This window comes from Homalodisca vitripennis, chromosome 1 (genome assembly GCF_021130785.1).
Source record: "Homalodisca vitripennis isolate AUS2020 chromosome 1, UT_GWSS_2.1, whole genome shotgun sequence".
Classification (NCBI taxonomy): Eukaryota; Metazoa; Arthropoda; class Insecta; order Hemiptera; family Cicadellidae; genus Homalodisca; species Homalodisca vitripennis.
The window spans coordinates 147,302,015-147,329,891 of record NC_060207.1 but is presented as its reverse complement, the minus strand read 5'-3'; the positions used below and the strand labels follow the sequence as shown (position 1 = coordinate 147,329,891).

Below are 27,877 nucleotides of genomic sequence, written 5' to 3'. Positions count from 1 at the left end.
CTTATGTATTCAACATTGTAAAACAATCAAGTTGTATACGCCATTTGACCGAGGTAGGTCTCCGAGTCCTGTATTATATTTCCTTGATCAACAAGGCAACCTAAGTTGTAACGTCGGAAATATAATTCATTCGATCCAGAAATGCAGCTACCCGCATAACCAGATATACAAGATAGTCCCTTAAACACGGATCCTCTTAAACAATGGACAGTGATGTACCCGATGTATGCCTATTGACGTCTGAAAAATATAGGGCTCCACCATAACTGTGTTTTATAAGTAGGCTGTAGACTTCAATTTTTGAAAATTTCGTGCAAAGCTACAGATTCAGTAGTAACAATAATGTAATCAGCAGACTTGTAAACTCAGGTTATAGTTTGTGAATAATTGAAAAATATTTATAAACAGAGCTTAAGGGAGGTTCCATGGGGATAATTAACAATAACCTACACAACGTTTTTAATATCTTTTACTATCCGATCAAATTGTATGTACAGATTTGTAATAAATAAAAATTATAACAAAATATTACAGATACTAATCTATGGATCTAGTGTTTACTAACAAGTATAAATGAAATTAGGTAACAAAATGATAACTGACAACGATAACAGTATACGTAAAAAGTTTAACTATTTTAAATTAAGATCTATAGAACAACGTATCAACAATGAAATAACCTCTTATAAAAGTTACGACTTTATTTGCTGTGTCAACAAAATAAGTACGTCCTCAATGTATATTTTTAGTAGGCTACATAATTATTTCATTTTTATAGAACACATTTGTTTTATGCAACCAAAACTTACTATGAAATTACATAAATAATACTTAGCATAAAATAACTTACTAAATTATTATAGTTTAAATGAAGTAATACTAAATGTAAATAAATAAATGTATAAACACATTTCAAAGGTATCTTGAGGTTCATGTTCACATCAAGTTTATTATTGAACAGGGAATCTCTTGTTTTTACTTAAAATACTATTTATGAATGAGTTCATGTGTTTGTCAATAAACTATTATTTCGTTTTACTGATTCTGCATTCACATCGTTAAAAATAAACGTATGAATGTGTGTTTACAAAATGCAAAACCTATCTTTTTACGATTGATATTAGTATATTATCACAGTACTTTAATAATTTCACAGAATTATTAATCTTGTTTTTAAATGTATAAATAGTTAGTATAAAGCTAATTGAGTAACTGAGCTTATGATGGAAACAGGTCGGTGAATGTCTTCCAGAAGAAGAACTTACATGCAAATCAAACAAAAGGACTTTGAAAAATTCTTGTTGTTCGTTTGTTTGATTGCATAATTTAAACTTAAAACATTTCCTTTTCAGCTATTTATGACATATATTATAATACATCTATTTGTAATGATTTGGTTCACGAATTTAAATCTAAACATGTTTTAATCAAGATTTACCTAGCTATCGACCTATATCTTTACTTCACCAGCTGTGATAACTAGGAGAAAATTGATTCTTAACAATTCCCTTCATATTTATTCTCCATTCGACCTCTTCACAGCCTGGTTACTCTGTGAGGTACAGTTTGGTGCAGCAGGATGGTCACGTGTTACTGTTGATCCAGTCCAAATACTGGGTGACGCGAGTGTACACTCCAGGATATCCTGGCTCCCCGCATTTGTTACCGAAGGATACGATACCGATCTGCATCCACCGACCGTTCTTCTTCAGGACGAGAGGGCCTCCGGAGTCACCCTGAAACAAAGGGACGTAAGGAACGTGTGCAAATAGATTTTTGGGTTCTTGATCCAGTGAAATATTTGTATCCTGTATCCTAAACCTTTCAGTCATTGCTAATTCCACCAAAGTATTTAATACATTTTAACCAAAAGGTTAACCTGTAAAGTTTAAACTTTGCAGAGATGAATATTTTACCCACGGATCAGTTAGAACGAATCAGTAGTGGCTATTTAAGTTTACTGTATAATGAATTCGGGGGAATTTGTTAAACATTTCAGATAATAGGTCCGTTTAGAAAAAATATTCCCTATTACGTTTCACCATACAGGTTTATTGATTGATTAAAAAAAATATTTAAGACAGATCAATCCCAATCTACAAATATAACTATCCCAAAACCTTTTAAAGACATTCAGTTACTATATACATTTCACCCCTTATATTTTACGAGATTTAAAACCTGCTTCTCCTCATATAACGTAGCTTTGGTAGGAAGGGTTGATTCAATGGGAACGTTAATTTCATCTTACGCTTAGTGCAGCGTCTGAAATATGACGCTGTAACAGACTTGACTCCTGGAATCTGGAATCCACATCCGTCTGAAGAGATTGAATAGAAGTTGCCGACTAAGAATCTTAAAACGCACTTTATGTATCGTTTCATTACATCAGAGGCACCTAGAGTACAACTAAAGCGTAATCTAGATGAAGAGGTGTACCTACACCACATTATCCTAAGGCGATCCTCTTGCAACCAAATCAAACACACACACACACACACACACACACACACACACACACACACACACACACACACACACACACACACACATCACAACCAACGTGTGAATATGACAAGACGGATTACCTTACTTGTACCCACTAAATCATGACAAAGATAGTTATATTACCTGGCAGGCGTCTTTGCCACCCTCCTTGAGACCGGCACAGATGAAGTTCTCGTTGATCGGTTGGAAGTAGGTCTTGTCGCAGTCCTCGTTCTTCCACACTGGCAGAGCAACCTGTCTCTGTACGGTACTCTCCTTCCCACCTGCACACATACACACACACTCATTGATACAGACATTGTAACCACACTTTGTGAACAAGAAATGGATATACCAGAACAATGAACTCATCTATTACTATTTGCTGTACAAGTGCATCTTGATTGCAATAACAGCAAAACTTATTTGAGTTTTAAGAATAAAAAAAATACAATAGTTAATTGGGATCGTTCGTTTACAGTTAAGGTTGGAACTGTTTTAGAACTTTTGGTATTTTTTATTATAATTAACACACCATACACCATACTTTATCCATATTCCTTATGGCCTTATTTTCTTTTATATGAACAAAGTTAAGTTACAACAAAGTTAGTACGAACATTTATTATTATATTAATAATTCATAAGTTAAAACTTTTCATATATTCACATCTTATGCTAATACATTGTTTTGTGTATTCCATTTCATTCCACTCCATGATTAGTTTTAATTTGTACGTAGTATATAAATACTGGGATATTATTTTACGTCTTCCATATACCATTACATTTAAAGCTGCGTATTCTTAAAGTGAAAGGTGAGATATGGAGGTTGCGAAATTTAATTAATATGTTTTGGCTGTTTCTCCAAAAAGTTTAGTTCTATAAGATAACAATAACGTCGTGGTATTAAAATAACCATTTCAAAAGTAGCACTAATTACATGTAGTAGTAAGTTGTGGTTGAGGGATTTCTCAATTCTTACTTTTACAAATAAGGATAATTGCTTCAGTGGTTAAAGGAAAAAAGGCAGGAGAGCCCATCTTGTTCGGTAAGGAATTGAACTATTTATATTTATATTCATAAATAACTGTACATTATGGTTTTCAAACAGTTATTTTTTACACTCTAAATAAATCACGCTTTATTTATCCGTAGAGCTATCTACACAAGAGTAATGCTAACCAAGAATCTTGATCAACTAATGTTACCATTATCTTTCTTGAATACTGTATTATTTACCTGTAAATCTTCGGTAAATTAACACTGCAACGTTAAAGGTTGGTTTTTAGCGTTGTTCACTGAAATTTGGAAGCAATACTGGGCCGTAATATAACACTGTGAGGTACGTGGACCTTTACTGCCCAACAAAATAAAAGTGATAGACGCCACAACACCACTTATAACAACTCATTGTAGATAATTATGTTGTATTAAAAACTCAAAATAGTTTAACCTTAAAGCTATTTTTTAAGGTTAAAACGCTTGATAGTATATTCGATTATTTTTGTGAACCGATAAGGTTCTGCAGGTTTACCCACTCGTATATCAGATACAAACCGTAGTACGTGGTACCCCAGCCGACTACAGTTGGCTGTTCACCCACGAAGCGGTTGAAGCGGTAGGAGGGCGCAGGCAGACAGACAGGGATTATGTACCGCGACTTCCTGACAGCGCGGTCCAGCACCAGCACCGCGATGTCATTGTAGAAGCCGACCCTGCTGAAGCGGGGGTGAGCCCGCACCTCGGCCACTCTGTAGGTCTGGGGAGAGGAAGGCTCGTCCTCCCGCCTGAGGTCGATATCCCCGAGCCTCACCGTGAACTGGCGGGCTTGAAACCTGTCCAAAAGAGTCGTCTCAGAAGTTACTATAGAAAAGTTATCATTTCACTTAGCATATTAAAAGTTTAATAATGTTTTAACTCAACCTTACAAATTAAATCCTTTATAATGTAACTCAGCCTGGCGAATTAAACCCTTTTGGTTGATTCAGCCTAGTAAAGAAAACTTTTGACATTGTCCTTTCCGAGAAATTTAAGAAATGACTAGTCGGTAATCATACCAAAAGTAAAACTGTGTGTTATGGAACTTGATAAATGAGACTTCATATAAGTACCCATCTCTTCACTAAATGACAATAACTGTGTCTTTGACAGAGAAATAAACAATAAATTTAAATGAATTGTTTAGAACGTAGCAATCAAATACACTCAGGAAAGAATTAAACAATATACTCTAAACTATATATTTATATACTCGACATTTATATTCAAATCACAACCATAATGACTACTGCTACGTATCCAGACCTGGCACCAATGTATTTTATATGTATATGTATGCAATAAGTGCGCTTATGCGATATAACTGTGGTTTTTAAATATTATTTTGTTCTTGTAAGTTTTACGGTATTCCTATTCAAAGAGAGCGGCCGCTCAATGATTAGGAATGGGATCGTTATATCTCACCTGTTAAGTATCACAACGAAAGCTAAAAAAGGCATTAGAATACTCTGGCTTGTACAAGACAATATTTTATCCTAGTTAATGTATGCTGTGAACGGTTTTGCAATGAAAATATATTTATATAGAAAATATATACCTACTAGTAAGTAGAAGTGACTGATTTCGTAGGTTTTGCACCTGTACGAGTACTTCTGGTTCGGGTGAATTATATTTCCAACACAAATGTTTAGTTTGCCTTCTTCGTTATATATTTAGATAGTTACTTTGCCTGATATTTGCACGACATTACTGACCAAGCACTGCATAATTAATATTTGCTAACACGCACAATTAAAAGCATATTTTCCCTAAAACTTTTAGTTTTCTTATGTGGATAACTCTGTGTTTAACAGCGATTCAAGTAAACATTAAAATAAGAATTAGTGTTACTATCAAGTTTACTCTTTCCTTTTAAGACTATAATTTTAAACTAATTAAAAAGAGTGGTTAAATTAATTAAATTTATGATTGTATTTGTCATAAAACAATGTTTATACAGAGCATTTGATTACATTTAAAAGGCTCTCAATTAATAACATTTGTCGATGTTGATTGGCTGATTGTTTTAATATTTATTTTATAGTTAGAAAATAAATTGGTAATTAAGGTAATCAATTTGACGTAATCTCAACAAGTCACAACATAAAGATTTTCAAATCTCATAAACTCTAAAAACGCGTACTATTCAATGAAAATATATTAACCAATTAAGCGATGTAGTATTCTTACAATACTTTTGTTATAAATAATACGTTTACTGTTTCTACCAATATTAAATTAGCAAAACTATTATAATTTTCAAGATTATTAAGGTTTCTTAACTATGGTACTTAAACTCTAAAGCTGTGTAACTTTGCAGCTATATATGTATATATATATATATATATATATATATATATATATATATATCAAACTTTCAAGGGCAACTTTATCATAGCCGTTCACACGAATTGGCTTTTAATAAGCTCAGGATCACATTTCCTGATATTCATTTAATAACTTAAAGTCAACTTAGTAACTATTTCCTTACTTCTATAGTATTAGTTGTACTTAAATTGAATATGTTCAATGGAAGATCTGACGTAGCTAAATGAGAAGTACACAAGTACAGATAACAATTTTTTACTTGGAAGTGAATTTGGGTGAGGAATTCCGCTATTATTTCGCCAAAGGTAATTAATGAAATTCTTACTTAATTATACACTTATGCAACTGCTTGGCTATGTCTGTATAGCACAGATAACAATCTTTGATAAGGGCCGACCGAAACCCTGGCTCATTGAAATCAGTATAACATTAGCTTATTTGCCTGGGTCATGTTTTGATCAAAATTTGATAGAATCCAACCAACCGCTGGAACCTACTTAGATCAACCCTAACATTAGCTTATCGGTCTGAACTATATGGTTTGATCAAAGTTTATAAAAACACTCTCAAAACATTATCTACAGTGATCAGGCCTAACATTATTCTGTGGTTTATCAGTATTGACCTAGTTTGATAAAATATTTAAAAAGTCGCTTTTTAATCAAAACTTTATAATGTTTTATTACATTTTATTAAAAATTGTTATGGAGGAGAAAACACTTTTACCTTTAGAACCGTTGTAGTTATCATTGTATCTTATTAGGTTAATAGAGTTTAAGCAAATTTACGTCTATATTTCAACATGTACATGTCATCCACATCACAGAGTAATATTACTCTGTGATCCACATAGTCTATGTATCTACACTACTAATCTTACGGTCTCTGGCGCGTGTCTTTAGTGCAGTGGGCGGCCGTAAGGATGTGCCTGGAGCCGATCAGAGAGCCTCCGCACCAGAATTCTGTACGGCGGGGACCGTGCAGGAAGATAGCTGCCATCCAGGGCCACCGACCGGGCAAAGCTTCTTCTCCACCAACCACGCGGAACTTGGGAACATCCTGCTGGCCACACTCTCCTGTAGGCAAGCAAAGGATAAATATGATTCAAACAATTATAGACACTTTTCATGGATTCTGGAGTATATGCTTGTATTTAAAGATACATTAAAAAGGTGAGAGTAAAACACTCAGTGAATGTTAACCATTGATATTCAGAGTGAACCAAGCATGGATACCCCATATTAGCTAGTTATAGTCTGTACCCAAGAAACCCAAACTTGTAGGGTATACTTAAAACTGCACATTATGGCTCTTGCCACAGTTTAGCCTGTCCTCAAAACCCTTCATTTTGAAGACAACTTAAAAGCTTTTAATGTAAGCCCCATCGAGTTGCATCTCTTTTTAAAGGACATATGAAAGAAAATGAACGGTGAAACGTAGAGGTCGCTGATACCAGTACAAAATAGCGGCTGTTTATATCTAAACATTTCTTATTCTAAAAATCTTTAAAATAAATCCTCTCCGTCTTTTACTACCCTTGTTTTGTTGCTTGTGACACTGCAAAATATATAAACTTTTCTGGCTTTTGAAGGAGTTTCTCATTTCGATTGGGCAAGCAGTAAGTTGGTTGCTATGAGCACGTAATGTTCCCAGTTTTAACGGGGTGAAACGTCTATTTACTGTAAAATGGACAATTTATAAAATAAACGAACTTATTTAAAAAAAATAAATTCCTGGAAGCGTAACTGTAAGTATGCAGTGTTTTACCTTTGAAATCTCGGAATTATGTTTGATTCATCGATGCTTCAATCGAATCAACTAGTTATTTTTTCAGAAATACAATACAAGAAAGACTCCGTATCCATATATTATAAGAGCCGAGCCGGCTGCAATTTGCTGTACCGGTGTATTAGTGACACTTAGAAGAAAAGGGGCCTATGTTGAATATTCTGCGAATGTGGTGAAACAATCATTTGGCGGTGAATCCAATCGCCTCAGAGCGTGAAACTAAGTTCAATTTGGGACTTGCTGTACACTTCAGTTTCTTAGAAGAATCACAATTAGATTTCTCCGAGTATGCGGATCAGGTAGTCCGTCCGCAGATGGCAGCCAGGTGAATTAACACTGCAATGTCGGATATAATTACTGTAAGTAGAATCGTGGGTTCTTTCCAGTCTCTCACATGATTTCTTTCCGGTTTAATGCACATCTCCCATTATGTACATTAAATGTACATAAATGTTTTATGTATGATGGCTAACATCATAATGCATTCAGCATAAAACAGGCTTCCGTAGTTTAATTCTTGTTGGTTGACTTTTACTCATATTAAATTAATCTTATATATTTTTGGAAAACTTTTACTGAGAATAAACCCTTCCTTGCTCAAAGGGATCTTACAAACAAGTATGACAATCACTAAAAAGTATGTTCAGTAAGTGTCTCTGATATTCTTACCCGAATTGAAGTCATAGTCTATGGAGTTAGGGCGCTGGGTGGTCGAGGTAGTCGTGTACGTCGCCTGGGTAGGCGCGGTTTGAAGGGGAATCTTGCTGGTTAGGATCACCGGTCTTCGGGTGGTTGTAGATATCTCCTGCAGGAATCTGAACACACGCCATGGTTTCAGACAGAACATATACTCGTATGTATGTATCCAATTATTATATTGAAATTAAATATCAGTTTAATGAATGTAAACTCAATTCAAGAATTAATTTTAGGTGCTGCTTTTTATTTGTTCTACAGTAGTGTACTTTTATTTTTTTTATCGTAGCAGTTAGAATACTAAATTGAAAATTGCCCTTTTAAAAGATGGGTAGCAGCAGGCAGAGTGACAATCAGACGTCGTGTCCTACTATTAATATGAAGACAGCACACGATTCCACTATGTGTATTATATAAAAACACTCAATGATTATAACATTATGATTGTAAACAAAAGCTGATAACATGAACAAGTAAGACGCAAGCACACTTCCAAAACTAAGGCTAATGCATTTTTAGGCTATTCTACTGTACTTTAGTGGAGGAGGGTACAATAAGCAGCATCTAGTAACGGCCACGGCTTTTGAATACCCGAGCTCTCAAAACAGAGTGATGAAAAAGCACTAAAAGGATCAATTTGAGAAGTACATGATTTCATATATGATAATGGAAGTTGAAATCATTATCGCCAAATGAACAATACTTTGCCTTGATATGTTTAATAGACTTACGTGCTATCCTCTCCTCGCCTGGGGCAGCAGACCCCTGGTACGAAGAGGCTTTTGAAGCAGATGGACTGCCGGAGGTTACCGAGGTCCAGAAGTAGCTGAGGACAGTTACTGAGGTCCTCGCAGTGCCCGGTCTGGCCGCCAGGGGTCGTGCAGGTCCTCACCCCTGAGGGCGCGTTCTCCGTGCCTATCGGCAACACTCTGACCAGAGGTGCGATGCTATTGGTCACATTCCGTCCCAACACGTTCTTGCTGATGGTCAGGATTGCACCTGGGATGTCTTCTTGAGATCGAGTCTGCAGACACATTGGAAGCGTTACTGCCCGTCCAAGTAGGATTGTTATGTTCTATGTGTATTCAAAATTAGTACTACCTAAATATATTAACTATTTACCCTTCCGTGTTTTGTGGTCTATTGATTATATTCACAATCAATTAAAGGCTGTAAACACCGTAATACATGGGGAATACACATACATCTTTACGAGTCAATTAAGTAATATCACTAATCCATGGTCATAGTTTAAGCTATCTCTCAACCAGATGTTCAAAATATCTAGACTTTTCAATTTTCTGTTCCTTTGGAGAAAATTAATTACCACACAAAAATCAATTAGATTAAAATTACTGAGGCCAGAAAATGAGATTTACTTTAAAGAGTACTTTATAAAAAAGTACAATTTATAGAATAATCTTCTCTTTAAGATATAATATTCTTATCTAAAAGAGCATTCTTCGTTTAAAAAAGCATTGTACCTTTTCCAATAGTCTTTATATCTCAATTAAGAAAAGTGTTTCTCTAAAATTAATTCGCGACAAAAATAATAATAACATAATAAAGGAAGTTTAGCTGAATTAGTTCTATCACTTGGCTCATATTACTTAGATTAAAGTAGTTCTATCTAGACAACAAATAATAACCAGACTCGTTTAGCACGTATCCGCGACTACTAAAAAAAGTTAAGTTAATCCAGAAATGGGTTTCGTTATCTTGATCTTACTTATGCATGAATCTCTTATCCGACGGCATGGCATATGTTATTACCAAAATGTGTAGTATTAACTAATTTTAGATACATTATAATAAGGTAAAAGAATATCAAAATATGTGTTTTGAGTACGAGTACTCTGAGTGTGAGTATTGGCGGCAATATCGTTCCCCTCACTGTCGTGTTGCGGACCTTGGTTAATTAAGTAGTAACAAGAGTTTTCTAGTTGTGTTGCAGATCCAAGTCTGAACAAGCGAAGTCTGTGATAAACATAAACGCGTTGTCAGGATCAGTTAAGAGCCCATATCGACCATCGCCACGTCTATTCACCATCAGCATCGGACTTTCTCTACGGCTTCCTTACGTGAGGGAGCCAAGTTATGGATTTTGAAAGTCCTGTTCAGCTCCTGTAGAGAAATCTGGCTTTCCTCTAACGCGAGCCCCAATTACAGAGCTGGGTTACTCCTACGTCCTCTACGTGGCTTAGGAGAAGAAAGCGGCCGATGTGGGCTCGGCGCTGCCCCTCCTCTCAAATTGTACTATTTCGTGGGCTCATCTGGGTCGGATCATGTTCCTTTGTGGCCGAGAAGATCTTGACCTGTCCCAGCAACATTGCCCGGGCTCAATGTCAGTTTCAGTTACAACCGATTTATTTGTTTAAAATATTTAGGCCCCATTCAACGATTCTATTGTAAGTAAAAACCTAACACAATGTATTGAACTGTCATGTGTACTAAAATGGCATTATACGAGTATGTATGCCATATAGGAAAATTAATTTAACCACTATTTTAGAAGATGGGTTACAAATCCCCATATATTGTTTTTCGTTCAAACATTGATTCATGTGGTGTTTCAGCATTACAGAATCGCTTGATTACAGACGTTCCTCGTGCTTTAGGTAAACCCAGTTTAACGTTAGTTTTATTTTAATGAGCTTCGTTTTCTGTAATATTACTAACCCATGCTCATAGTTTAAGCTTTTCCTCAACTAGATTTTCAAAAAAATCTTAACTTTTTTGTTCTACGTTGCTTTGGAGGATATCAATTAGCACACAAATATTAATGGAAATGAAATTTTTTATAGAACTAGGCACGCCAAAGCATATAAGCAGACAAAACTTTAAATAAGTTTTTATTTAACTTTTATTATTGAATAAGTACTAGTTTGAAAATAAATAAAATTATATGCCTACATAAAACTGTTAACTCAGGATATTGAAATAAAAAGAATTAAAACATTGTTGGAATAGACTTACCGTCAGCTTTTATTCCTCCCCTTCTATAACTATCCTAAAATGTCTACACGAGGAGATCATTCTCGTTTGAATTCACCTGTACTCAAGTTTTTAGGGTATCAACTACGATACCTGGCAGTAGGCGATTTCCTCTCTACCATTTCCCCTCCACCAACCCATCTATACCAGTCAACAATAGGTGGTAACAATCACAGTAGAATACAACAGCAGATACAGCAACAGTATCCTATTAATAAATATTACGAGTGCCGCTCAAAAGTAACAAGGAAACTATTCCTGTATCCGTTGTTCACACACACACACACACACACACACACACACACACACACACACACACACACACACACACACACACACACACACACACATCAGGTTAGAGTCCTGGTGGGGAATAATAACGCATCATATATATATATCATTGCTTTCTGCAGCAGGACCCAGCCCAAATGTGAAATATATTAACACAATGTTATCGCAAAGTACGTAAAACACTGGATTAAAAACACAACATTTTACTTTGGTCGACTGTGCAATTATACAACTATTTGGGAAAATATAAAACTTTTTAACATTTTGAACTCATTAACCACTGTAAATAAATGCCCCTGCTAATTCTTTTACGTGTAAGTATTGTTTTATAACTGAAGGAGACAGTTCCTTTAAAAAAATACTTTCAGTTTCAGGTTACGGTGCAAATCACTTTTTTTATATGAAACAAATCACATCAAACATAGCAACTCTAACTTTACGTTTGAGTCTTGCTGACTGAAAGAAGGAATCGCCATGTTTGAAACAAACACAGTGGTGCCCTTGCAGTGTTGCCAACTCTCGGCATCTTCAGAGGTAAGGTTAGAATGGGTTCCAAAACAACTTACCGGTGTGTCTAGCCTGTCCCCGGGCGTAGGTCTAGGCTGTCCTCCTCGTGTGTAGTTCACCAAGTAACGCCCCACAGTGTTGATGGCTCCCAGTGTCTCTGAGATCGTGGCGATCGTGTCCCGCGAGAGGTGTCTCCCTGACTCCATCGAATCCTCCATACTCGGGAACTCGAAACTGTCACTGGACGGGTAGCTTGGATCGAAAATAGGAGATACTTTCGACTGCCTTCCGAAATGCTTCGTTTTTGTAGAGCTGTCAGAGAAACCGGAAGATTCCTCTTTCGACTTCCACGGAAAATCATCATCCGATTCTCTTTTGGATGAAGCGTTGTCAAAGAAATAATTTGAACCACTGTTTGAATTCTTATGGAGATTTTCGTTGGACTCAGTTGACTGAAACCCAAACGGAAAATCTTCCGACGATGACTTTGATCTACCTTCCGCTTCGAAACTGTTCGGTTTTATATCTTCACTTTCAAACCTGAAAGTCGATTTTGATGTGTCCTGTGACATCGTACTTCTAGAAGAGCCTTCATTGTCGAATCGGAAAGAAGGACTTCCTTGATAGTCTCTTTGGTCCCCACTGTCGAACCTGAGGGATGACCTCCCCCTGGAGTCCCAGAAGTGGTCGTCACTGAGCCGTGCCTGTCGTGCGGGGGATGACCACGAAGGTCCCGGGTCGTGTATCACGCTGGATCTACTGTGCAGACGGTCGGAGGGTGAAGACCACCTCGGTTCCTCCTGCTCCTGAAACCTGATTCCGGACTGCGATGACGACTCTCTGAAATATACTGGAAATATAAATATACTTGTTAGGAAAATCAGATAAATATTTTACAACATATACATTTCTCTCTATCGGCAGGTTTTCAAATTGTATTATTCAATTAACAACTATAGTTTAGATATATTATAAATAGTATAAAACATGTCAAGTATTCAAAACACAAGAAGTTTCTTAATATTTTTTTATATGTTGTAATAAGCGTATATCCTATTACAATTATATTTATTTGTATATGTATTTATTTATAATACTTACGATGCAATCTGGGTCTAGAAATGAGATTAGAATTTGAATACAAATTATCTAACCTCATCAACCTCAATCTCAATTGTATATTTACAGCAGTTATTTTAGTTTCTATGAAGAAGTTATATTTAGACATATTATGATTTATTACTCAATGTTACAATTAATAAAGTAATCTTATATTTTGGTTTTACTGTGTATATGTCAGTATAACTTTGCAGTTTTCAAAGGCGTAAATAATCATAGAAAGCAAGTCTTATACTCAGTCTTATTTACTTGACCATAAGCGAAGCCTGAATTATGGTGAAGCACCCATCTTTGATTGTACGAAAGATATCCCAAGAACTATATGAATTGTAATGTTCAAACATTGTTCATATGAACGTCTTCACCATAACAAAGACTACTTTTGTCTTCATATTAAATATTAGGTAGATTTCATCTGACGATTAAAATCACATTTGTAGGCCAACAGAATGTTTAAACAATGTTTGAATATTCCTATACAGAATATAAAAAAACGGAACCAATGGCACCTAAACAGAGTTAAAGTTAATAACTTATGCTATATTTGTTATATATTAAGAGGACTTTTTTGCCTTTATTTACAACGTCACTCTAATCCTACTACAATCTAATACGTAGATTACTTCCTATGCAGTGATATAATTTTGACGACTAGGCTTAGTTTCTAATAATCTGCGCATGTACTTGTCATTATTTTGAAAAATGACAAATATAAAATAAGTAAATCCTGGTGCCAGAAGGGCTTTGTTTACATATGCCAGTACAACCTGCACTGGGTACAAGAAAACAAATATTGTTACATGCCCAGGAGGGGTACATTAGACACAAATGTCCAGATGCCGGCGTAAAGGTATAACTTGATTGATTAATCTAGTTTATTGTGGATCATGGTTGTTGGAGAGGGTTCATGCAAGTCAAAGCGTGACGGAAGCCCTCTCTTGCTCGCTTTGGCTGTGGATAGTATCCTATTGGCACAACTGGGATTAGTGTCCACTATCCCGCATCACGGTGGCTGTACCAAGGAATTTTGGCAGAAGGCGACTCCAATCCCCCATCTTTACTTATCTTGAGCACCTTCATTCATATTTATGTTTTTCATTAACTATAATTGGCTTGGAAACGAAATCTTTTCCTGTTATCTCAAGGTAAAAACTGTTCGTAAATAGGTTCTAATGTACACCATTTACTCCGCAGTGAGTTTTCCACAAATAATAAAAAAAAAAAACATGAAAATTAGTCAAGGACTAGAAAAACCACTTAAGTCAATCTCACGAAAGAGTTAGAGAATGGTTGAATTAAAACTAATGGAGAAGTTGATCAACAGTAACAAAGAGCAATCACATGCCATTTTGATCCTTTTGCATGGTGCTGAGATCGTCGAAATTGTTTTCAATTTACAGATAAATGATACAATTTGCAATATTCAAGATTAGTTTTACGTAAATGCAATTGTGTGAAAAACGGCGAGAGTCGGTTTGACAGGTTAAAGTGAATAAAATGGACAACAATGGACTAATATAACCGGAACCGCGTCGGACGCGGCCACACCGCGTCTGTCCTCAAACATCTTGTCTCAACGGAGAGCACGATTTTCTTCTGGGTAATTGAAAATCAAAGGTTATTTGACTACAGTAATTTTAATTGTGAAATTTATCCTAGAAATGCTTGGTACTTATGCAGAGTAGTTCACTTTACTTTTTGTTAAATTCAAAATTGTAATCGATTTTAAACCTGCTTTGCAAAGGTATACGAACTTGAAATTTGGATTATAAAACTTGAAATTCAATAATATGCAATGACAACAATATAAATTGTATATTTTTAAGAAAATATAACATTTTAAAATTTTCACTTTGGTCTTATGAGTAGACATGATGGCAACGTGAAATACGCAGAAAAATATAATTTGTTTTCGAACTGAATATACTGTAAAAATCATGTGATATTTTTCACTAAATCACCAAATGCATGGGCTAAAGGTACGTTGTTGGATTGGTTGGTTTCATTAAAAGAAATGATGGAGCTTTTTAACTTATGGAATGATTGGAGCCTGGTTTCTAACTATGGTAATTGGTATGATACTAAAGCAATAGTAGTTTTCATTAGTAAAAGTTAATTGGTTATTTTCGGTGTGTAATCTTGTCTTGTAAAGGAGGCGAAACCAAAAGCAACGAAAGATACTTTTCCTCCGTTTGCAGAAAAACGCACTTCATCACACAGGAAACAATATCTTTATTAAAATAAACTCAACATATTCGTTCTGTCAAATTTATGCATCAAAACAGTTGATTTGTACTTGTATTGAAACTGTAAAAAAGTTAGCGCATTTAAAAAAACATGTATGCGCGCCAGCTGATTTTCCAGATCCTTTTCATAAGGTAACAAGAAACAATTACTCCATGGACTAACTTTAGTAGTCAAGTACTACTATTATTGAGTATGACAAAAATTGTTTTTAATAGCGATATTGCTATGTGAATTTTTAAGTTAATTAAAAAAAAATTAACTGACTTCCAAACTGAGACTTTGGACTGGATGAAAATGCAATAATATTCTACTCTTACTTCTAAAGTGAAGGTTTTTAAATGTTCAGATCAAACGAGGTTCAAATAACTTCACTGCAGATTTTAAATGGCTCACAAAAAGAACAAACCGTCCAGAGACAATTTCAGCTAAATAAATGTTGAGCTGTAGTCAGTCAGTAGTATTGTTGGAACTCAGGAGATACTCAATGGCAGGCAAATATCCGCAAAACTCATAGTATCGAAAAGGTGGTGATCAATATGTTGAGAAAGTGCACACAGTTAATAACTTAACTCCAGTCCACTTGAATTAAGAAAGAGGAAAGTGGAGCAAGAAATATGTATTTGGAAACACAATCTTGCCTTTAGTCCACAGCCTTCTATCTTAAGATTTTCTTGGTGGTTGTAATACATCACTGTATGAAATGATGATTACTATTGTTAAGTAAGTAATACAAAATGTATTAGATTCTATTTAGAACAGCTTAATGAACGTTTGTGTGGTGGGTGAGAGAAGTGACTTGGATACAAGTCACTTCATAACCTATCGGTTATGTACTTTTAAATAAAGCAAAGAATTAATGACTATTTGATAGAATGAAAATGGTGAAATGGTAACTTGTAGTTACGTTAAGGGGAGCGGGAAAGGCCTATCTCGCCAATGTTAAATTTGCCATCTTTAGGTACACTTTTCTTCAAAAGTTGTAAAGCTATGACTTTCAAATTTTAGGGCTATATTTACCAACTCTTTTTGTGTTGACAGACCCAATTTTACACCTGCTAATCAAATATTACCTTAAAAAATCATTTTTTTCATAGAACACTAAAAAAAATTAAACATTTTTACAAAACATAAATTTTTTATTACAAAACTAGTAATGTGAGATTAATAAAAATGGGTCTAAATATTACTTATACCCCAACAATGATGTGTAAAAAATTTCAGGTATGTAGGTTAATTATTTACAGAGATAAGTGTACCTTTGTTTAATAAAATGCAACTTTCGGCAAATTGCGACTGAACTCAATAAACTAAAAGGCATACAATATCTACCTTAAAATAGGCCAGCTCCATATTTGGGATCATCTGTTTCCTCTTCATGGTCTTCCTCCATGAGCCGCCTTTTTCTTCTTGCTTGTCTAGCCTCCTTCGTGATACTTTCAGCCGCTTTCTCACTTTTACGCTGTCTCAAAATATCCATCTCCCGCAAAGTTTTGACGGATTTTTCACACAAACTCAGTCCAAGTCTTTTGTAGAGGTCCAGTTTGCTGCTGTGGCCTTCATTCTGAGCATGCTGTACATTCTAACTTAGTTGATAATACTAACCCAGAGTTCTCAGAGTCATCATAACACACAATAAGTTCGATTGTGTCTGTTGAATCACAATACTTACATTTAACAAATTTTTTTATTGCACAAGACAATAAGTGGACATCAAAAATACAATTTCCTGCTCCAGAAGATTGAAATGTTTCATAGCTATCAAAGGACAACTTCTTTGCAGAAGATACTTTAGTAGAACTACTCCCAAGTTCTTTGTTAGGTGTTTCTTGAGTTCCTGACAAAGTTTCTGAACCTACCAATGTAGGCCTAGGCCTACTGTACTGGTTACCTACATGATGTTTACTCTTGGTTTTATAACTCAATTGTTTCCTTGGCATCGCGAGTTCCACTAAACAAACAAATATGTTTCGAAAAATAACACAACAATTCACCAAATCAGTGTCTTCTTTGAACAAAATACAAAATGTAAACAAGAAACAAGTTTACATGTTCGGTATTGTGAAAGGAACCAAAACAACAGACGACAGCTGACGGATAAACTGATGTTTAGTCAACTGTCACTATGACCAACTACACAAACAAAAATGCAGAGTATAAAACCAATGGTACTATACTAAATGCCAGGAGTATACTAGCTACACTATTGACGTTGCTCAGAGAAAAAACTCTGTGTCTTGATATATTGTTTTAATTTTTTTCAAGGGCTTATACGTAAGTTACAGTGATGACAATTATATCATTTTAAAGAGAATGAAATGGAGTATAATAATTTTAAAAAAAACTAAAAATGTGTAAAAAAAAAAAATTTTCCCCGGTCTGGCTCCCCTTAACATAAAGTAACACAAGTATTATGATTAATTTATATCATAATATGTTATAAATTAAAATTTCAATATTTATGAAATGTCACACGATTTTTATTACGAGTATATCTTACAGGTAAACGGACTGTAGGACCACGTCGTAAACTGTCGGAACGATTTCTTACCTACTTCTTAAGAGGTGGACAGAGGGTCCACGGTCCCGGCCTGGGACCTACTGTCCGACTCACGGGTTTCATTTGACGAGGGGTTGACAAGGGATCGTCGTACTCACTCTGCAGCACTTAAAGGAATGTTTCGAGATTTGCACTCTATATCTGCTAAATATTTTTCAGTAGACAACAGAAGAAGACATCTACAGAAAGAATTAAACAAAACATATAAAGCATTGAGTGATCAAAAAAACCACTGATATGTAGTCTACAGAGTAAGAAAAATATTCATATAAAAAAATTTAAAGTAAAAAAAAAAAACTTTTAATGTACACTTTAGCAAATTTTGAGTATGCAGTTTTTGATGAGTATTATAAAGCAGATACCAAATTGACTATATCACTTTTACTATAAGTTTAAAGACTTTTATAAAACGCATAGTTTAGTTGACTTCTAACATAAGTAGGCTTTTTTAAATCTCTGTATGTACACACACACACACACAAACACACACACACACACACACACACACACACACACACACACACACACACACACATACACACACACACATATATATATATATATATATATATATATATTTCCTTGATCGAGGAAACAAAGCAATATCATAAAAATATATTAAGCCTGGAATAATTGGCAAAAGTATATCCTTTAAAACAGATTTCCTTCATAGTTGGAATAAGGGAATCTCAACAATTGCGTTGGATATCATTCACTTGAACCAGAAGTGCTCATACAAAAAGCCTACAAAATTGCGTGCAAAACCAGGGGGAACTACTAGTTTTAACATGAACCTTAAAGCAACGATTGTCTGCGATTAAATGATTTTGATTAGATTTGTTTTATTTCTGTTTTTTATTAACTCAATTTCAACTTTTAAAACGTTTAACGGAACACGTATAATACAAACTTACTGTAGATGTTTATGATTCATTACGATAATGCCGAATCACTCAGATAATGCTATGTGGAATTTGTTTTGATATAATCCCAATTAGTATGTGATAGCTTGAGTTTTGGTATGAGTATTAAATATTAAACGGTTGTTAATATTTACTGCCTCACCAGACTAACTGTTCTACCCTGCAGAAAAGTGACGTCAGCCACCCTCATCAAAACCAGGCGTGGACCTACAGTCCTACAATCTATTTTACGGGAGGGTCAGAAATTGTAGTAACGAGGGTAAAGACCAATAGTTGTCACCGGTCTAGAGTAAGAAGGATTGGGACATTTTAGAATGTAATGACACAATTTTTGTTTCAAAAGTTTACTTTGTTCGGTATATATTTTGATGCTGCTGTACAAATTAGCACTATAAATCGTGATATAATTATTTCATTACATTCCGAAATGCCCGGGCTGGCATGTCGCTAGCCTGGCCACTACGTTATTACAGTTGTTTACTGCATTACACTCTGATATTATGCTGTACTAATTAGGAAGAAATTAGTACTAAATAAATTGTGATATATATTCTTTTTAATACTTTACACATGGCCGCGCGGGAATGTCACACACAACGTATAGCGGCTACAACGTTTTTCTTAATACATTTCTAATACTTCAGATGAAATTTTAAACCTGTACAAGTTAGAACAACAAGACAACTAAATTGTGGTATCAAATTCCAACATGGCCGGGCCAGAGTCATGGACATGATCGAACAATAAAGTGTAATGGTTAAAAATATCTAAAGGTAAATTAGGTTCAAAACATGCTATTAATAATTTTTAAAAGAAAAAGTAGAGTAATCAGAATATCACAGCTTTAAAAACTGGAACTGTTGATATAAGTATGAGTATAAGAAAATGTTATTCATAAATAAAGATAATAGCATGAGGTGACTGTTCATGTTGTGTGGCCTTTAAATAGGGTTTTAACTGCTATCGCGATATCTATATTATGTCTAATTAATAATAAAAATATATAACACTCAATACGGGAAGTCATTCATGGTATGGTATATGCATTTTCATCTCATTGCAAAATATGAATTTTAAAAGAACCCACTTACTTTTGATACACTTTCGATACCGTTTCACCACCCGAAAATTGTACATAGTTCATTCAATACGAGAAGTCATTCATGGTATGGTAATAATATGCATTTTCAACGCAAAGTAAAGTATACATTTTAAAAGTATTATTAGTTTTATTAATTTTTCTAGAATTTGATACCGGCTCACCATAGGTCATTGTTTGATACCAACTACTTTTTTCGGTAGCTACATTATATCTGACTTGCTCGGACAAGCTAGAGTAACCTATACACCAAGTTTCAAGTTCTTGGACCTTTTTATCAAGAGTTATCACATGGATTATTTTCTAAGAACAGTGTAAACGATTTCTTTAATGATTAATTAGTAAATAAACATGATATGCCATCTTTAAGCCTTGCTTGAAATGTATTCTTACTTGTATTTTGTTTTTGAGTTCTGAAGGTAAGTATTGTTTTATGACACTTTTTATCTAGGCCTAGAGGCTCTTTGTTAATGACAAACGAAATAATAACTAATGCAATATAAATTTCAATATACTTGTTTAAAGTTTGGGAGTTTTTCTTACACACTAAAATTGTTTTATAAGTGTGTTACTGTATAAGCCTATTTCAATTGTTTTTTTATTTGTTTGTTAATAAACTATCCCTCCACACAGGCTTGGGCTTTGGGTTTCACCTTTATCTTCTAATACAAGCTTTTTATCATTGTTACATTATACGGTAGCATTGTATTGGTCAGACCTGGCATTTAGATTAAATTAAGTTTATAGTGCTGTAACTGTTATGTACCTCTTGTAATGCTTGTTCGAGAAAATAAATACATTATTTTGTATAGATGGCCAAAAGGGCAGATAGACAGACAGATGGACTGTCTTATAACTTTCTGAGCCCAAAGGAAACAGCGATCTTCCTTGGACCAACAGGAACCTATGCGCCAAGTTTGAAATTCTAGGACCTTTATATCAAGAGTTATAACATTATGTTTCAAGTCTTTAGAACTGTTATATCGAGAGTTTTCACATTAACGGACGTACTGACAGATAGACATATAGAAGGACGGGCAACGACAATATTTCAATAAGGCACGTCGGGGTACCCAGCAGGAATACTTCTAGCTGATTTATATCTTCCAGTTGAACCCACCACTGGGCACACCAAAAACCGATGTGTCACTTAAATATGGGGAACTTTATGGATGTCCAGGAGCGGTACATCACTAACCGCAAATGGCGAGATTCCGGGGTTCATGGACAATTCGATAGGTCTAATTTACTGTGGGATATGATTGTTGGAGTTCGTGGGGTTTGTTCCCTAACCTCAGAGGTTCTTCCAAGCCTCAACAAGGGCGTGCCACCCCCTGCCTACTTTGGCTACAGAGGCTGGTTCAGAGCTGGCCTCCCCTTCTTCCGGGGACTGACTTTGAGATGTAGTGGCCTAATTCTTCCTCATGGATCTCGATAGGAGGCGGCCCCTACTCACACTTACCTTACCCATCCTGAATATCCTGTCACTCCGGAAGCAGCGCAAAGGTTCTTACAGGACTAAGTGTGCAATGTATAAGCTTCTTCTCCAAAGAGAACAAAAAGAAGGTTCGTTGGGTCCTTAATAAAAAGTTTTGTTTTAATTAACAGTGAATGATTTTTGTCCACAGTGACAATTACCGAGATGTAGCAACAGTTGTTATTGGGTTAGGACGTGAATTTTCCGTTGTGAAGACGACTACGGTTAACTGTACGGTTTCTACGAATAGCTTGTGTCATTCCACTCACAACTCCTAGAGGTTGCGTGCGTTCCTTGGGGTTTCCCGCGGTCACAGCGAGGTTAGGTAAGTACTTTGGAGGTTACTCGAGGTCACGTGACTGACTGCGTCACTGTAACAGCTGACACGATCCGTGTTCTCTTGTGGTTGCGTTACCGTGTCTTACTCGCCAGAGAGCGTTAACAAGTCCTGATACTTGGATCTCACTTTCGACTTTCTCAGGTGTGTAATTAGCGCGCAATAAATGCTACCGATACCCGGGTTTGGCGGAAGTGTTTTCCATCGTACAGAGGCCAACTCGCTTTCGCAAACAACGCTTTCTAATTATGGTTTATGTATACTCCTGGAAGTTAGGATAAGTATATTAATTTCATGTCTTGTTGTTTTAAAATGATTTGGAGAAATATTTTAAGATTTAAGGTTGTGTAATTTATAAACATTAGTTATTAGACGATTTATTATTTTTTATTAATTATTACGATTTCAACCTAAACTATTCGTTTTAATTTATTACTATTATTATTATTATTATTATGTATACATCACAATGATTGCAATTCAATAAATATAAACACTTTACAATTATTTATTCAGATAAATTTGCTGGGACAGAGAGACGACTCACTTTATTCAAAAACAACAGTTTCTCATTGTCAAATATGTTAGGTGTAGGGTACGCAGAAGAAACTTAAAATGTATAAATACGTATGAAGTTCACGTTAGCACTTTAAGATTGCATCACGTTCCTTGTTCATCGATAGTTTTATTAATTAGAATTTTATAAATGTTGTTTTGATATCTTTCGATGTTACAAAATCAGAGCGTATTCCTTATTTTTGTACTTCAACAGCAATTAATAGTGCTAAAATATGCCCCAAACATATCTCTTTACAAACTACGAATTTGTGGAAAGTTCACTTAAGGCGTTTGAGTCTCCAGTGATTGTGTTGAATATTCACCAACTTGCATTCGTAATATGATCATTAAATGAACTATATATTAATGAAACCACTACAAGCCATTTAAAATTAAGCTTATCGTACAAAAACATGATTTAATTGATTGACACATTACATTAATTTCATAAGATTAAATGGCTGCTGACTCGACTATGAAGAAACCTATTAACTATTGGCTCTGTAAGTAGGTCATAATGCGGAAACGTGAGTACAATATAACAACTATATGTTTTTCGAACAGCTTATGGAAATCAATTTTATGTAAGAGCACAAAACGTCAGACACTACACGAATTGAAACAGACATATTATACACAATTAAAGTTTTACTTTAAGGCAATATACCACGTTTAAACGGTTTAAATATTAAAATTGACATAACAGTTTTCCCTGAGAGCAGAGAGTTGTCGTTACCAAATCAGCGCGATGCCTGAGTGCCAATACCAGGATGCGAAAAGGTTGCCCAACAATTACGAAACGGTCGACAGGTTTCGTCAGAACAACTCCATTTCGCAGATTAACGCCAGTTTCGCCGTTTATTTGGTCCACTTCCATGAGATAATCGGGCCCAGGATACATCGATTATTTCTCAAAAATAATTAGTTTAATGACGTATAAGTAACACCAGAATCTCTCTTGCTTAACAAAGAAACCTGAGCATTATTGTTTTCTCTACTGAATTTCCGAAGATCGATCATTAAAAGTAGCAGTAAGTTCCATGTAAAATTCGATACAGACCGGTTTGGATTGAGTTTTTTTTTTAGTTACAGTGTCATAGCCATTTAAAATAACTTCCTCTAGAGGGAAAACAATTACAAAACCATTTTTACAACTGCACGTATAATGGCAGATATTTAAAATAGTAATTTTAAACAGTTTTGTACCTTACTCAAAGAGAAATGATTAGATGTAAGGATGTGAATTTTACACAATGTACGACTATATGACTTATGTATCAGGGATGACGTGGTTTTAATAAAATATTGCAATGCATTTATATTATTATTCATAAAAATACTACTTCAGTCTAATTTCATATACGTGTTTACACAGCTAAGGCCCTTATTTTCAGTAGATTTTATTTCCAGATTTAAATGCCCAATTACAAAATCAGATACTCGTACCTATAATTCCTCGTAACATGATCAAAGATTCCATTTGTATTGCCTTGTTAGGGAAGATATCTACAAGTGATCTACCACAATTTAAAAATAAATAAACCAACTGAAATCTCATTGGAGAAACTATGTGATTGCAGCGTTGTCAGTGCCAAATGTCTTACTAACTGTTGTCCAACCTATCAATATCTTTGATCGATTCGACTATTTTCATCATGCTTCTAGAGGATCATCCCTCTGAGATATTGTTGCAAATCACTCTTTCTATTATCATTTCTACAATAAAAGCATACATGGCTTTTGTATCTGAACATTACTTATGTAACTTTTAGACGTATTGTCCAAATTCTCATTGGAACACAATCTGTATACACAGGTATCCACGCCAGTTCATGATCTTCGGGATTTATTGTAATTTTTGTCATCGATTTAAGTCTTTTAAAATTATCTATATCGGAGTATAGAGGTTTCAACTAGTTGAATTAATATTAGTCTTTTCAGAGTTTTATTTGCACTGTACATGACACAGTTTTGATGCCCTAACAAATATTTATGACCAATCTAGTCATCGTAAGTCAACAGCCACTCTTCCTCATGAACGTAGCCTTATAACATAACGAAATAATCCCGATAGGTAATATACTAATAATAATATATTTAAATATACTAATTTAAGTCCACGAACATTCCGGACAAATTGTTCTTGTTTTTTCAGAATTATAGCTTTTCAATATTTTAATTGTCTTAGTTTTCTGAAATTACTTTTTATTTAATAATTACAGGTGGTAAGTAACACTGGTATTTACACAAAATCATATACTTACGGACTAAAGTAGCCTAAAATCATTTATGTATGGCTGAGACGCATACGGCAAATTGAAATCTAACATAACCTCAAAACTATGCTGGGTGTAGAGAATGGCATTGACACAAGATGAATGAAACAAAATCATTATCCGTACTCACAAACGTAGTGCAATTGACTTTGGTTTTGAAAAAATATTCTACGTCAAACTCATAGCCTTTTAAAACAACTATCCTGAATACATAAAAAGTAGAAAACGTGTTTTTTATCCTTCACTTTTACAAATTACAAAATTAGGGTATTTTGTAGTCAGACCCAAAACATCGGGCTGAAGATATAAATATGATATTATACAGTATATAAATGATTTATACCTTCAGGGAATGACTTGGTTTTTGTTAATTTAAGACTGAGTAAAATCATAACTTTAATCAACTATAATGTAAGAAAATTAAATTATTTAAATATTTTTTTGATTTATATTTATTTATAAACAACATTATTTGGAAAATTGTTATTTACTACTTACAAGTGGTAATTAGTCTTGGTAATTGCGTAAAATTCAATACTCACTGACAAAAGTACGAGTATATCGTGTAGCTGAGACGGCAGCAAAAACTTAATAATCAATGGATATCCTTATATTTGTCGAAAGCGAGGCCATTAGCTCAGTCACATAACAAAATAGAGAGTGTTCACTGGTGATTATGGAGCCGTGACTTACATACACATAATCTACCGGTATTGAATCGGTATCAAACCACCTGGTCTCGCTTGTATGAAGGGGTCCAACAAGACGATAACTGAAATAGTTAATTCCCATTCTCGTGCTGTTCCAGTGAATTCCATCATAACTTGGATCAAATGTGAAATTCATCAATTGTAAGTTCTTTTATAACATGAAGCAACCGTGTAATCAAGTGTCTGTTCAATGGAGTAGTTCCTGCTCTCTCCATCAGACATGACATGCTGGAGATATGGTCAGAACACCAACAATGTGTTTCACTTAGCTATAAAAACAGTAAATGGTTTTGCAACTATTCTATCCGTATATTTCACAGTTTAGATTTAACATTCGGATGGTTTTGTTTCATCCTAAAATCTGAAATCCTCCTGCAAATTGATAAGGGGAACGACCGAGCTTGATGTAAACTCAATGACAAAGTTCTCGAGACAAAGTCAATGATGGATACAGAATCTTACCATTCCAGTTCTTAAGATACACAAAACATACGTAAATGTTTTTTACCATCGCTGTCGTTCAGCTACTCACCATGTAATTTAAGCTAATAATATCTCAGTTTTCTCAAATTTATTTCAAACTAATCTGCCTTATATCATACGGTAAAATTCTTACCGTAACAGTTGCTATAATTAGTAAATTAGGTTTTAGTTTTATTTAAATGTTAGCGTAAAAATGTCAACGTTGAAACGACCATCGTCTTTAATAGATATAATAAAATTTGTTAGATACAAATAAATATTACTTGTGTTTTTATTCATTAGATAAACAAGAGAAAGAATTGCTATTTTAATTATGTAATATTGTTTACTTCTCACCATATATTTCGTCCAATTAGAGAAGAGTGTAAAATATAAAATAAAAATAATACTTTCAATAAAATTGTAATAGGTAGTGTATTAATTAACACCGCAGACGTTGTTATTTTCATTTTTAATAGAAGATGAGAGAATGGGAAAGTATTTAATTAATTTATTTATATATAGAGCTTGATTTTTTCAGATAATTATATTTTACACAGCATACCTTACCCCAACATTAAGCAAATGTACACGAATAACCACATTTTCATCTAAAGTAGTCGTCTTAAAAAAGATCTAAGGTGGAATTTGTCACAAATACGAATTATATCACATATTTCTCTTATACTATTGTTCGCAATGATTGTCTCTAGCGCATGCAGAAGTCAAGCGGTCAGGGCACCCCTGAGGTCGCCAGTTCCGTCCCAGATAAACAGAGTTCCCGGATGAAAACAAGGAAGAGGTAGAGGTAAGGACGGTTGCACAAGTGTGATGCAAGGCGGGGATCCCTGCTTTCTCGCGGGGAAAGCACAAGGACACGAAGAAAGTGAGGGGCAGCCGGCGGCGGCGACGGCGGCTCCAGCACCTTCACTTTCTGCGGTCCTTCCGCCTGGTGCTGGGTGCTGCTGCTTCCCTGTTTCGGCTTTTACTTCAGAACAGAAATGCCGGATAATAAAAATATTTTCACAATACAACGCATTTTCACATTCTTATGAATTTTAAGCGACCTACTCTAGTTATTGTCTTTTGCTTAAAAATTATAGAAAAATCTGGAACTTTTCATTATGAATGACTCTGTTTATAGAAAATGATTTGAAGTGGCCATATTGCCCCAACACAAAGTCATTTCCAAAAAGAAAATAAGATAAACTGTCACCCCTTTTATAATTATATAACCCATATTGTCAAATTTTCGTTATTCGTATGGACAATGGAATAATTAAGTTTTTTTAATAGCTCTCTCCCACTATAGCCAGAATGACTAGGATTGACTATACTAGCTCTGCCAAGAACTCCTTGGCTCCTCAGCTTCTTGACACCTTGAGAAACACAGCAAGGAACACGTAAATTATCATTAAGTCAACGAAAAAATTATTCCGTTAACTCTGAAATGTGTTAGAAGTGCCGGCTTTACTCTTTCGACAGATTTACCTCGTACAAACTACTGCAGACTAATGACGGCCAGTAAACTCAGAAAAGGGACACAAGAATGAACATTGCATAATCGTACATGTATTCAAATTAACGAACGATTTTCAATTATTTTAATTGCGATTTGCATAAGCCTTTTTCATGTGCTTGTTGTCAGTATGTGATATCTTATATTAAATTCCATGAGTTCGCTTAATTTGAACGTTAGTTTTAAATTGGCAATGTTGTTTGAAAATTAAACGTACACAAGTTGATAAGGCTTACATATAAAATACGTATTCAGAATTCGGTTATTTTCTAAAATAACCATCGGATTGATTGGTATGGTAATGGATTCTGTGTTACTTTTTTTGACTGTCAACTATTAAAACTTTACTATTACAAATTACTATTACTATTACAAAATACTTACTATTGGACTGACGCTTGGCGCGGCCGGAGCTCACTTGCACTTGAGCAGAACTTATCGCAATCCACACGCACAACACA

General features: G+C 34.8%; 1 protein-coding gene across 1 annotated transcript; it reads right to left on the bottom strand.

The window, feature by feature from the left end:
- Positions 1-559: 559 nt before the first annotated feature.
- LOC124373586 (proclotting enzyme) lies at positions 560-27,877 on the bottom strand. Its single transcript, XM_046831950.1, has 8 exons — positions 27,801-27,877; positions 12,192-12,982; positions 9,072-9,364; positions 8,314-8,459; positions 6,737-6,932; positions 4,048-4,325; positions 2,632-2,771; positions 560-1,736 (listed from the first exon to the last, which is right to left on the bottom strand). Exons 2-8 carry the CDS (start codon positions 12,702-12,704, stop codon positions 1,584-1,586), a joined length of 1,719 nt encoding a protein of 572 aa, XP_046687906.1. The 5' UTR covers positions 12,705-12,982; positions 27,801-27,877; the 3' UTR covers positions 560-1,583.